Source organism: Balearica regulorum, chromosome 4 (assembly GCF_011004875.1).
Source record: "Balearica regulorum gibbericeps isolate bBalReg1 chromosome 4, bBalReg1.pri, whole genome shotgun sequence".
Taxonomy (NCBI): domain Eukaryota; kingdom Metazoa; phylum Chordata; class Aves; order Gruiformes; family Gruidae; genus Balearica; species Balearica regulorum.
This window is the reverse complement of record NC_046187.1, coordinates 69,789,331-69,803,136: the sequence shown is the minus strand read 5'-3', so window position 1 is coordinate 69,803,136 and position 13,806 is coordinate 69,789,331. Positions and strand designations below refer to the sequence as shown.

The following is a 13,806-nucleotide window of genomic DNA, read 5'->3' as shown; positions in this document are numbered from 1 at the left end:
GTGAGTCCAGAGCAGAACATATCTAGGGATGGATCAGCTACCACCCCTGGCCCCAGTGCTAATCTTAAGCACTTGCCTCCTTTCAGCTTTTCCATTTTCCATCCTAGTTTTATAAACAACCAAAGCATCTGGTACATCTATTACTTGCAAGTGAAAGGGCCTGATTTCCCTATGATGCACACTAGCATCGATTTTATTTGAATGCAGTTCACACTAGCTCTTCTTTACACCAGCTGTCAGCAAGGTCTGAACGACCTTGTTTAAAGTGTTTATGTTCTCAAAAGAAAGCAACATTATCTGAAATCTGTTTTATGTTTATTTTGAAAGAGCAGAGAGTTTATTTTGAAGAGTCAGACTGAGTAAGTTTAAAAGACTTCTATGATAGATTACACTGAAGCGTGGATAGCAAAACTTAAAACATATTGCACATGTTGCACAGGCCAGGGGCATATAACAGGAAAGCAATGTGTGCTTACGCAATCATGGCAGTATCCAAATTGCCATTTGGTTGTCTTCTTTGCACAAGATGTTGGACAAAAATTAAAAGAGAAACAAATGTGCAATTAATTTCGCATCTTGTAACTTTAAAGGATAATTACAAATGAACCGTCATAGCCCTAAAAAGGCCAGTCCTGAGCCAATATTAAGCAGTCTCCCTTTGATCTTACTCTCTTTCCTGAACACCCCCTTTTTATGACTAGAAGTTTCTTTTTTACTTGAAAATACCCTCGTGCTGCATGGACCACTGCCCCTGGCAGACTGTACTACTCAGCTACTAGTGTGACAACAAGGTCTTGCAAAGATACGCTGTCACTATGAGAAATCCCACAAAGTTCAAGCAATGCACCCTCCTTCAGAACAAGTAACAAGGCTGGTGTGCAGCATGTCCTGGTCACAGACCTTTCCCATTCCCACTCCTTTTCTTGGACTGTCTCTGTAAAGCTCCTTACAGTTGAAGGTTGAGTCCCCATACAAGCTCTTGGGACAGTATGAAGTTTACAAGTACCTAAGTCACAAGGTATAAGTCATTTGTTTCTAGACTTGAAGCTTATGGGCTACATAAGAATTTCACATAAGACTCCTCAAATAAGTTTCCTGTCATTTATAACTACTATTTAGATATCCCAGGAGAATATTTCAAGAATATTTCTACTGCTACAGATAACCCAGCAAAACTAGCATAGCAAACATTGGAGCAATATTATATTTATTGATAACAGTGAAACACCTACACTTTTGAAGTGTACATAATGGGTCTAGCAAAAATTTGTGGTAGAAATTTATACAGATACACAGAAAATTAGAGCACAAAAAGCCCACTTAGCAAAACAAAATTAACACGAGAAGATAACCAGTGTGACTTGTGTAACATAGGCTTACCCTAGCCCTGGTTTTGTGCTGATATACACCTGAGCATGCAATTCGTGGACACACACAGGCAACAAGCATATTGATATCTTAATTCACGAATGTTAAGGAAATGAGAATCAATTTAGAAATTTAGTCTGATTACTACATATTCCCAGTTGTCATCAGACACAGTATAGCCTGGACTAGTATTGTTTTTCATCCAATCATGACCGCTTCCAAATCAGGTTTATTTACCAACCTCAAGAGCAGTAAGAGCTCCCAACAGACACCTCCCAACACAATAAGTATTTCCAAGATTTTAAGCAACTTTGATGCAAAATTTCTAAGAAAAGGAAAAGAATGGCATCTTGCAAAGTGGTGTGAGGAACGTACCTTATACTCTCTATCGTTGTCTCTACTGTTCAAACTCATTTCAAACTCTTTCTTATTGAACTGCAGGAAGTGCATTTAAGAGAAGGAGTAAGAGCTGATGACATCCTGGATAATCTTGCTATATTAGCACCACTTAACTACCAACTCAGCTCAGCAGCAGTTTGGAAAGGGAAAAGAGATGGATCCATTCTGAGAACGGAGCGGGGAAGATTATAGGAAAAGCCGAGAACTTACCTCCACAAAGAGCTCTCCAGCACTTTCCCCATGTCAGTATGATAATACTTGGTAAGAATCAGGATCACCTAAAAAGAAAATGAGAATAAATATATGTAAACTGCTATCAGAAACAGAAGTAGACCATGAGCAGTATTATTCTGGTGAACACAAAAGTGAGGCTCCTGAAAATCTGAATTGTATTTCACTTTATTTTTACCTCTTACCAGTTTTGCTTTGAGACTGGGTTTTTTTTTCCTTTCTCTTTCTGAGAAGAGTGATTTCAGCACTCGAAGTTTTCTGCAAACTGGTGATTTTGTGAAAGATTGCCCATTTCAATGTGCAGTGGAGTTGGAATAGTCACATAAATCCCCCCGCCACATGACAGCCCCCAAGCTATCTGTATGACTTTCTCAGCAGGAAGAACCAATCCGGTTGCTAGTTTAAATTTAGGAGACAACTCTCTTGGATGTCTAGAGACAATTTTTTTTTTAAATCTAAAGTGTTAAACAATAATGATAAACTTTGATTATCCAAATACCAAATTCAGGCAGAAAATGAGCTCTAGTCTTCCCTACAAGATCAGAAATGCAACTTTCATGTCTGTCATTTTTCATTCCTAGAAGCATCAGTTTCTTTTCCTTCAGGAACCAGCTCTGTGCTCTGTAAATTACTCATCTACATCACCAACAGCCAACAAAACACACAAACAAATTTCATCCACAAAACATCTTCAACTTATGAGAAGAGTCAGCAAGAAACACTTCCCATTCGCTCAACATCCAACAAATTCACTGGTCAGACAATGCAAAGCACCAGGACTGGTGTATCCAGCTGAATGCTATGTTTTATATTTAGATCATTTAAACCAGATTTCCTTCACTTGCTGCCAGTCCATATTAGTGGTTCTTATACCCATGTTCCCATAGCAACCCCATAGAGGTAGAATGGAAAGAACCTCTGGTTCCTCGCACAGCTGCTGGCTTTCTTTAACACAGGGTCAACATCAGTCTCCAACAGCTTGGAGCATGCTGTTATTTAGCTAGCGCTTCCTCTGCTCCTGACCACCAGATGAGGTCTCCAGCAAATAGCAACTGTAGGCATTCACTTCGATTATTCAGATAATTAACATGCTGATGATACATTTATGCCACAGTCTCTGTAAGCTGGAGCTTGTGAGAGAACAGAATTCCAGACCATGGGCCTTATGTACATGGCATTTTGGAAATAACACAACATTTCGCAGAACTGAGCTATAATACCATTCTCACTCAGGATTATCTAAGCCTCACAAATTCACAACACATATTGCTGGATGTATATTGATATAAGCAAAAGCAGAACCAACCCATAATTCACAAATAGTATTAATCTCTCCTATTCTCAGAAGAGTCACAATCTACCAGACCACTTTGTTGGAATTTGTTGATTTATAAAAATAAAGGCTTGGTTTAAAATAAAGGAATAAAAAAAAAACCAAAACCTTTTACTTTCAAATAGGTTAGTACAAGACTTACAAAGCCAAGAGAAAGAACCATTTCCCAAAGTAGAGAATATCTACTGATGAGATTCCTGGCTACAGCCCAAGCACGCTCCATCAGGTCAGCTATTTATTCTATCGTCAGTGTCTTAACTACAGCTTTCTGCTGGTGCTTGCAATTAAGGAGAAAAAGAAAGAAACTTCACTACTGGGAGCATCTATTGGCTCCAATTATTAAGGAAAAAGTTTCAGACTGTGCTTTTCTGAACAACTGAAATTCCTCTTAGGCCATAAATTTGACCTAGGAGTTTTTCCTAAGAGACACAAAAGTGCATATTTGGCATACAAAAATAAAAAAGAAATTATCAAAAGATATAAGAGATTACACTTTGTTTCTTTACATTCATGCAGAACCAAAGACTGAATCCTGAACTTAGTAAGCCAACTTTTTTCATCCCTGTACACCATACGACCATAACTTTTTAAATTCAGATGATTTTCAGTGATGTACGTTGGAGCCACTCTGCCACAGGGTAAGCCCAATGTTTCATTCCTGAATTAACCTGGTTATTATTTCACATAGAAGATCCTATTAGGTTGTCCTCAGTCCACCTGCTTTGAACCTAACTTCTATGGACGTATAAAGAAAGCACAGAGATGGCTTATCTGGAAGGTAACTCAGCACCCACCCCAAGTGTTAAAGACTTGCAGGAACAAGGAGTGGGCTCACTGTACTGCTTGGTAGCTGTAGCTCATCTAGGGGATGCACACATCAAATCTGAGTTACTGTTGTTCCACACACTTCAAACGAATGGCTTTCAGGTAATTGCAAATTGCATTGAGGAGCAGCCATACGCAGCAAGATGTCTCATTTAAACTGCAGGATTGGTGCCTTAATCTGAGTCACAGGTCTGAGAAACAGATATCAGTATTTTCCAATCCGACTGGTAAATTTGTTCAAAAACTAAAATACCTTATTTTTGCACTTCAGAAGTAGTAAGAACAACTTAGCACTAAAACCAAAACCATAGTGGACCAGTTTTGAATTCTTAAACACCGTTAGCAGATTCCTGTCGCAACCTAAGAAGTACAAGGCTGCCAGGGGGCTGACCACTGTTTCAACTATGCCAGTGGATTTCAACTCAATATCTGAAAAATGTAGGTCAGCTATTTAACAAATTTTACAGCATTGTTTTCTGGATCGTGGACATCTTTTCATGCTAAATAATGATCCCGCTAACCAGAAAGGTGATTTTTCTCAATTAATAAACAGATCCAAAGAACAGGAGGAATCATTTCACAATAAAAACATAAAAGCCTTCAGGATCTCTGGATTCTGTGTCATTCGTAAGAGCAGAGCCCTGTTTCACTGATTTCATTTCAACGAGATGCCATAATTACAAGCGTATTACAGGTTGGGTGGAAGCCAATGGTTCATACAAACGGCCGTCCTAGTGAAAGCGCTTGAGTGGCCTGTAGATAGAGAGAAGCTTGAAGCACAACAGCAACTGAGCAACGATCGAGGGTATGATCCTTAACCAGCTCCTACTACCTTCAGTCATGGACAGCCAAAATAAATGTACCTTTTTTGTGTGTTCTCTACCTCTACTTTTTCATCATCCCCCCACCTTTTTTTTTGGGGGGGGGAGCGGGGTGCACAGAGAGAATTTTGATTCTCCCATGCTGTTCCCCTGCTTCCATAACTTAGCTCCAGCCTGGGTGGATTCTCACTGTTACGGTAGTTACAGCTCAAAACTGTTCTCCAAACAAGAGTTGTAGCAGTTTCTGACCCAAAATATCTTTCTGGATACAGACCTCTCTTCAGTTCTCAGTGAGTGACAGACAGGGAAAACAAATGGAAAATTCCTCGATATTATTGTCCATGAATAATTACAATTAGAATGATCTAAATTCCCGCCCCCCCCCCCCAGCTTTTCTCTTGCTCTCTTCTGAAAATGCTGTGCAGCAAGGCTGGACTAAAAAGAGCAAACCTTCGCTTTAAGAGATACAATGTGCTTTTAATCATTTCCTAATAAAATTTTGGCTTTAAAGAAGCCCATTTTAATCCTCTCTTTTCATCACCATGTCACCTAAGAGGGGTGAGAAAAGAAAAAGGAATGAATTCTAGATCAATCACTTTCCCCGGTGTTTATATTTTATCTTTGGGTTGGGTTTTGGGGGGGGGGGGGGGGGTGGTCTCCTTTTCTGTGAAGGATTTGCTAAGATCCTTCTCTTTTTGATAAAAACTGACTTATGGAAAAAATTCCTTTCCCCCCCCCGCCATGTTCACTCCATGATAATGTTTTCTTTCATGGACCATTCTCAACACAGATCTCTCTTTCACTGTCTACATGGAGATTCTCATGGATTAAGCTTTATTTGACCCCTGCCATTTAGTAATAGTTTGTTGGTTTTGGGGTGGGTTTTTTTTTTTTTTTTTGCACCAACTCAGAAGTTTAATAGCAAAACACTCATACATTAAAATGTATGATTGCAAATTGTGTTTTCCCATGTTTATTTGAAGGTGAGAGCACACTGTAAATACTTCTAGGCAGCCAGAGCTACCAGGAAAATATACTGCTCAGACAGACTCAAGTTCCTGCAAACTTTTTAGCATCTGCTTAGTTTAATTCATGCGAATGAACCCACTGAAATCAAGTGAAGTGTTAATAAGAGTCACTTGAACTAGCACTTAATACTCTGTATGGCTGGAACACAAGCTGCTGTTTTGTTCAAGAACACAGCCTAACTCACCTTTTCAGCTATTAAACTATAACTATTTCACTGTAAACTGTAACTATTTCAGGGAATCAAGATGTTCTAGGTACAGCCTATTAATTCGTCACCACCACCCCCTGTACTTCCAAAACTTTCTTGACAACTAATAATCAAAATCTCCCTAACAAATTATAGGCAACCATCTACTGCTCCAATCCGTCCAGCCATTTCCACTTTTGCAGAAGCAGGCTCTTCAATTATCATGCTAAGATCAACATTAGTTTTCACATTCATTATTTAAAACAAAGATTCTTAAGAGAAAAGTAAAAAACAAGAGATTATTAACATGAAGATATACTACCCCAGGTCTATTGTATGGACCAACTGCCATAATACTATTAACAACATAATAATTTGATTACACTGGGAGAACTGTAAAAGGAAAAAGAGCATGTAGGTTTACTCTGTTGCAGTGTTATGATGAAAGGTGAAAAAGGAGACATTTAGACCATTACTAAAGCTATTAAGAAGTCACTGTATAAGCTTCTACTCCCCTCTGGTAATAAAGTTCATAAAAGCAACCCATGACTTAACATGAAAGACTTAAAGAATTAGATTTATAGTTCTTCCAACTAAATTGTATTGGAAGAAGAGAGAACCTACAGTGTATGAAGTCACTGTCCGGACCAGTGCACTTGTCTTAAGCATTAGTAATAATTCTGTACAGTGAATTTATTCATAATTCAAGGCAAGACACAATAATGGCTCAATTCCTGTTCTCTAAGAGGTATTTCTATCCACAAGAGCTGAATAAGTGCATAGTCTTGAAAGTGGTGGCTGTGATTGCTTCCGGATTCAAAACCGTGTTAAATACAGTACTTTACACATTGACCCTGCAAACATTTATACAGAAGAGTAACTTTAGGATATCTAATATATTTAATCCACTATCTAGCACAGAACAGGATTATATGCTGTTAGCACTGTACAAACACAGAACAAAAAGACAACCTACTGCCTCCAGGACCCTACAATCCAAGTTCAGAAAAAGAGAAGTTTTCACATCATCAACAGCTGATGTCAGATTTTCAGCACAAGCTCCCTAAGAAAATTATGTTCAGGTGATGGCACTGCAGGTACACTGTATATATATGCTTTTGGCTGCTCATCCCTACCTTATAGTTCTAAATCCACTGACTGATTTCAATCATTTTTGACAGAGAGACAGATAGCCATATGGCTGAAGTAGCCATACTGGTTTGTACCATAGATCCATCTAGATCAGTAACCTGTCTCCAACAGTGGCAAACAAAAGATATAAAAGTACAAGAATAGAGGAAGCATATAAAGATGCTTCCCAAATATATTTTCCAGCCTTCAGCAATTTGCAACTCAGGCAGTTGGGCTGTTATTTCTGGTTTTAGCAGTTGGCTGCTTGGACAAGCTTCTAGGTGGTAGCCTGACCCATCAGCGCAATAGAGAATATTGTGTTTGTAACTTTTCATGTTTAGTCTTCAAAAATCAAAGCATATGTAAAATTGGTCAACCAATCTGAATTGCTGCTGCTTTAACATATTCATGTTGCTACTCATTTCTATAATCAGTGGATGCAGCTCTAAGATTTCTGGGCACGCTGCAGATGCGGACCTCACTCATGCAAATGGGAGCTCAATTTGAAGGCACAGAATTACAGGGCCCAAAATTCTAGATTAAATCTCCAGCTTGGGAAACAGCATCTAACATTTTAACTACTTGTTCAATTAAACTTCCTGTTCTTTTTCAAAGAGACAAAACCAATGTCACCTCTGACACAAAAACCTCCAGTTCTCTGCCATGGCCTTTTTCTACACAACCAGAGTATTTTTTAGGTTTAAATGTTTAACATAGCATTTGATAAGCTCTTAAAACCACATCTGCAAACATGCCAAGAGAATAAATTTCTAAAGCATGAAGCAAGAATATTTTTTTCCTAGTCTGGCTTCACTCCTAATTGTAAATTTTTTTGTAACATAGACTAGCTTTACTTATCTCCTCTAATAATGTATTCTAAATTGAATTAACAATCCTTCCTGCAGAAGCAAACCTATTCTCTGAATATTTTTTCCATTTCCATGAAAATTCAAGAGGAAGCAGAGCTGACATCCAAAGAAGACATATGTAAAACATCCTTATTCTCTTCTAGATATTTCAGGAATCCAGTGTTAGGGATAGCCAATCCACCTTGGTCATCACTGTTATATAGCTATTCACTACCAGAAAAGCAAGATCAAATTTTAAGTGCTGTTTGTGAAATACTCCCAGTCTGTCATGCAGTGTTACTGCCCAATAGTAAGATATAAAAATTGAAAGTGAGCTTCCAATCTGCATCACTGAATCTTTTTACAAAGCCAGACCTTTTTTTTTCCTTTAACATTACCATATAAAAATAATTACACTCTTTATTTCAAAAAAGACATTATTATGCAAGACATATGGAAACATCTGTAGAGGATACCACAAGCTGGGAAAACTGTTCATTTGACGCAGCGCTGTTGGCAGATATGTTCATACTGGTTACGCTCCCTCACAGCTGCTCTGTCTTCACCAGACCCAGTATGATTAAATATCATCGTACCTGATAACATCATCTTTATCAGAAGTTGCATCCACCTACAATGATCTCAAAATTACATTTAATTATCTCTGAGAATGGCTTATAGTGCTCAAATAAGACCTAATTGCCTATCATAAAGGGGCTTTATAAGACTGTATATGGGAGCAAAGACTTTGACACTGCATCAAGATCAGCCAAAGAGTTGCAATCTTTAATATCCTTCTTATCATGAATAAGGACTGGACTTCATATTTCCTGAATATTGTAGGTACCTGAATTTGTTCTTTATAAATAAGAAAGATAAACATGGCCACATGATCTACAGAAGGGGACAACAGCACATTCCTGCCTGACAGGCGTGCTGCCGGGACAAATGTGCTAGAGATCAAGGCAGATTATTGTGACAGAGTGATGCTGATTAATATTTTAGTCAGAAGACCAGAGACATAGCAGAGGCAGATGCAAAACTTGTTTTCGCACCTTTTTGATACGGAGTGTGCATTGCATTGAATGGCATTAACATGCTCAGGGGTACTTTAACGCCCGTTATTCCAAAGAGAAAATCAGGCCTGGACAGAGGGAGGGGGAAAAAGTCAGGAGGTTGCCTAGTAAAACAGGAATAACGCAAAACAGGTCTGGGCCTGTTACGTCAAGTGCTGTCTAAAACAGCCCTCCAGTCCCCCGGCACAGTCACCCTCCCAGGGGATGTGCCCAGGTGCCTCTTGGAGCAAGGACCGTTTGCTCTGCGGCTTCGCGCAGGGACAGACCAGGCCCAATGCCACCCCCCCACTCTCGTTTTGCTGGGTGGACGTTGCTGTCTACATCTGCCTTTCATTTTAACTGTTTCATCTCTACTTATCTTGCTAAAATAATTAATTTCAGCGGAAGTACCAACACACCGCCCCCAGTGTGGCCTGAAAGGGGACCATTCCCACTCAAACGCCAAGCCCATCTGCTCCCTGTGGCCACGTTCAGAATAAATTTAGAACACAGCAAATGACATTAACAGAATCCAACTACTGTAAAATTCTGGGAAGGTCCCCCTTTGAGAGGAAGAAGGATGAAAGCACATTTGTCTTCAGCATTATCCCTGAAGCAGCAGAATTTCACATCCGTGCCAATGGAAAGGGCGTAAAGGAGCTGAGGGAACATCCAACTGGGTTAGGAGACTGTTAGAAAAGGCTTGGGAGCAGTTGGGAAAATTGGTCAGGGGCCAAATATGTCAGAGAAAACATTGGAAGGGGCCGGGGGAGCGCTGGAGAGTTCTCCACATTCAGATCAAAGCCAAACCAGGAGGTTTCCAATCTGTGAGCACTGAGTTTTCACCAGCTTTTTGTACTTCCTCACCCAGCCTCTGCACTAGGTGTTCATTACTTTAAGAGCCATGGGGCCATTAAAGCTAAGTGGAATAATACAGCATTATCTGTGAAAAGAAACAGCTATTTCACCAGGCAAAGCCACGTCATTCTGGATCCCTAGCTAATGCCATCCTGTCACATGGACACTATGCTTTAGTTTAACCAGTATGAAGAATTTTAACACAATCGGTCATCTTACAGCCAGGTTTCAAATTAGACTCGCATTCCAATCTTAAACCTCTAATACATTTTAAATGACCTTCAGATCAAGTAGATACAAGCAGGGAAAGATTGTAGGGCCTGATAAATGAGGTCTATATTTCTTTATTTCACTCCAGCAAAGACTTAGGCATTCGACAGATTCTTTGGAGACAGTTTTTGTATGTCAGCATTTAGCAGGCTGTAGTTAGGGCTACAAAGCAGTTTCAGTAACAAACTCTTAATGTGAAATTCTCCCCCTTAGAGACCAATGTTTTTCATGCTTGGTATCTCCCCTGTGATCCCAGACTGTTTTAGAAATACGTTAAGAACTTCTTTCTTTATGTTGCAAGAACTACTCTTTTCTGTCTTCACAGATATAAGGATAGGTACAACGGTTAAGCAGCACCAGACTTTGAAGGAAAGTATTTTTAATTCATGCTTAGAACACTTCCGAACATTTATCTCTAACACTCCTTCTCATGGCTCTTTTCTGTAGAAATGTAGTAATTGCAGGCTTCTCACATGCCCTTAACATAAGGCAGTGGTACTGTCTGTTTTACAGTTGGGAAACGGAGGCAGAGATGTATCGCTCTGTTGTATCCCTGGATGTACCGGTCCCTAGGGACAGAGACAGGTACCTCTGGAGATCAGTTTTGCCTATCTAGATCTGAATAGTCCTTTGGGAGTACTTTTTTCCCCTCTCAATTTATCATGCTGAGGACCTACACTTCCAGCTTGACCCTCTCAGAAAGACTGAATGAATCCATGCTTAAATGAGTTGCAGAAGTAGTCCAGGAAGAGCAGAAAACAACATACAAAAAGAGGAAAAACCAAGGAGCAGGATCAACAAACACAACATAAATTCTGTGCACCACTAACCTTAAGGATCTTCTTTTCAAATACATGATGCTCCCAGACTCAAGTCTTGCATGCGTTCACCCTAACACCGGTACCCATGACTTACAGCAATGCACCAACACTTTGGAGAGCCAGGAGGTCTGAAGTACAGTTATGTGCTTCTATACCACAGGTGGTGTTCTATCTGGCATGTAAGATAAACCGTGCCAAAAAGTCAACATTTTTAATACAGGAAAAATTAATTTTTCCCCTTCCTGGTCTTTCCACCAAGGAATAAATGGAAATCTGAAGAGAGTTAGAAGAAACTTATGCAACTATATATTGTCTCAGAAGGGGCAGCAGACTAGCTTTTGTAACTATTAAAAAAACCACATTTCGTTTCTTCAAAATGGCATGTACGACTATAATGTGTTTCATACCATGGCACTTTATTACAGAACTCAATACTATTAAACAGCTAAAACTTCTGTACAGCGTACATAACACTTACTGTTGTCCTTCATCATATTGAGTATCTCTCTGGAACTGCTATTTATTTTCCAATCTTTTTTTTTCCTAATGAGTTTGTTCTATATTTGTATTGTAAATGCCTGTCTCTATTTATATTCTATTTCTGAATCTTACAGCATAGCCTTCTCTGTTTACAAGTCAATAGGTTTTTTTTCTTATGGAAATTACCTTATCCCAAAACAAAGAGAAAAATCTGAACCTTTTAATTCTTGCAAATAGTTTTTCTTGAATTTGGAGTTTGGGGGTTAACCCATGCCATGACAGAATAGCACTAATAACCAGATTGCAGAGGATACAGCCCAAACCCAAGAGCGCTTTTTCAGCTCGATGTTGTTAGCTAATGGGTGTTTTTCTTGCTCCCTCCTCATCCTTCCATACCCATGCATTTATTTTGAGCCTGATCCAAAGTCTATTTAAACCAATGGGAATCTGGATTAAGCCCATTCTAAGCATATTAAAAGCAAATCAGATCTTGAAATTTCTTTCATGAAGGGAGGGATCCAATTTTGATAAAACCAGTATTTGCAAAAGTCTCATACATTCTGTGCATAGGAGAAACAACCATGCTGTATTTTCCACAAAATGCGTGCAGTTGTACAAATTTATGACTTTAAATGTCAAGTTATAAGGAACAAGACACTACTGAAAGAGAACAGCCAAGGCTGTACTTAATGATGCAAGCCTTTTTATCCTATAGGGGGAACTTACACATCTGAAGATATCTCTAAATAAACATTTATTAAAGTAAAAGTTCACTCACACTGTAGAGGAGAAAGTGAGCAGAGGTAGACTACTGGAAATGACCTCAGACCTATTATGTGAATCCATGATCACCTACATATATTTGTTTTCTTTAAAAATAAACAAACAAACTGGATTTTACATGAATTTTATAAGATTAAAGGCCATATGAAAAATGTATCACCCATACATCTAAACCAACATTCAACTCCTTTAATTTCCCCTCTTTGAAACAAATAATATCTTTTGTCAGCACAGAAAGAATATTCCAACTTCTCCCAATCCCATTATCTTCTTAGATAGCGCAATAGGCCTGTGTTTCTCAACAGCAAGTAGAAGGGAAAAGACACTTTAAATCCAGCCCAAGAAATAGCTTATAGAATTTTATTTTGTAGACACAATAAAATGAATAAAACATCCATTCAAGATTACTCAGCCACCTCCTGAAGACAGAAGCATGTCAAAAGCTGATCAAAGCTTAGGGGAAAGAAAAAAAAAATAAAAATCTTCTGTTTTCCCTGCCAATTCTTCAATGAACTCTCTTTCTCCCAATGGGAGAACACTGACATTTCTTCAGGAAGAGCAGTGTCAAAAATAAGGAAAGAAAAGTTTATTTCAGTTACAATTTGACTTTCAACAGTCAAACATGCGAGTGATAACCAGACGAAAACTCTTGTGCACAATATAGGAAAAACACAGATCAAAATGGCTCAGGCTTTCTTTCAGAGACTTAAAATGAGCAAGCATAACACATTACAATATTAGTTAATTAATAAAGCATCATTATTACTGCTATATAAAGAAAGAAATTATAAATGTTAAAATTCAGTGCTGGGAGATGTTAACTCAGTCCAGAGATTTCCTACCTATATTCACAAACCACCCAGCTCAGAGAACCTATGCAATTTCAAGGGCATTGATTCCCTAACAGCAGGGAGAGAAATAAAGTTCCCTCCATATTCCCCGGCCCAAAGAAGGTGAAAGCATCCTTTAATCTCTGTGACAACAAACACACAGCAATTTACCTGAAGCAGTATTTTTTTTTTTTTTTTTTTTTATTTTGGTAGCTTCCCTCTCCCTTCCCCAAGTCAGGACACAAGCAGCCTCAAGTTTATTTCTCAGGGAGGAGACATAACACACTGCTCTTAAATCAGGTGTGCTAATTAACTAAGGCACAACAGGACGATGATCAAAAATTGTTCAACAAAAGAAAGAAGAGGTCCAGAGTAGCAGACAGAGGACTACAGTGAAAAAATAGGAATCATCAGATACCTGGAAATAATGCAAGTTCCCTATGAATAAAATAAAAAGGCAGTAAATGTGCTACCAGGGAAATGCATCAACCAGGAAGGGGAAAACAGATGCTCAGAAACATCAGTTCAGTTCTTTGG

At 38.8% G+C, this 13,806-nt stretch overlaps 1 protein-coding gene across 6 annotated transcripts in view; it reads right to left on the bottom strand.

Annotated features, from left to right (window-relative positions):
- SORCS2 (sortilin related VPS10 domain containing receptor 2) overlaps positions 1-13,806 on the bottom strand; it is a 561,511-nt gene that overhangs the window by 378,659 nt on the left and 169,046 nt on the right. For all 6 annotated transcript variants that reach the window (XM_075752553.1, XM_075752549.1, XM_075752551.1 and 3 more), the window contains exon 2: positions 1,978-2,045. In XM_075752553.1, the coding sequence (XP_075608668.1) occupies positions 1,978-2,045 (68 nt within the window). The remainder of the gene's footprint in view (positions 1-1,977; positions 2,046-13,806) is intronic.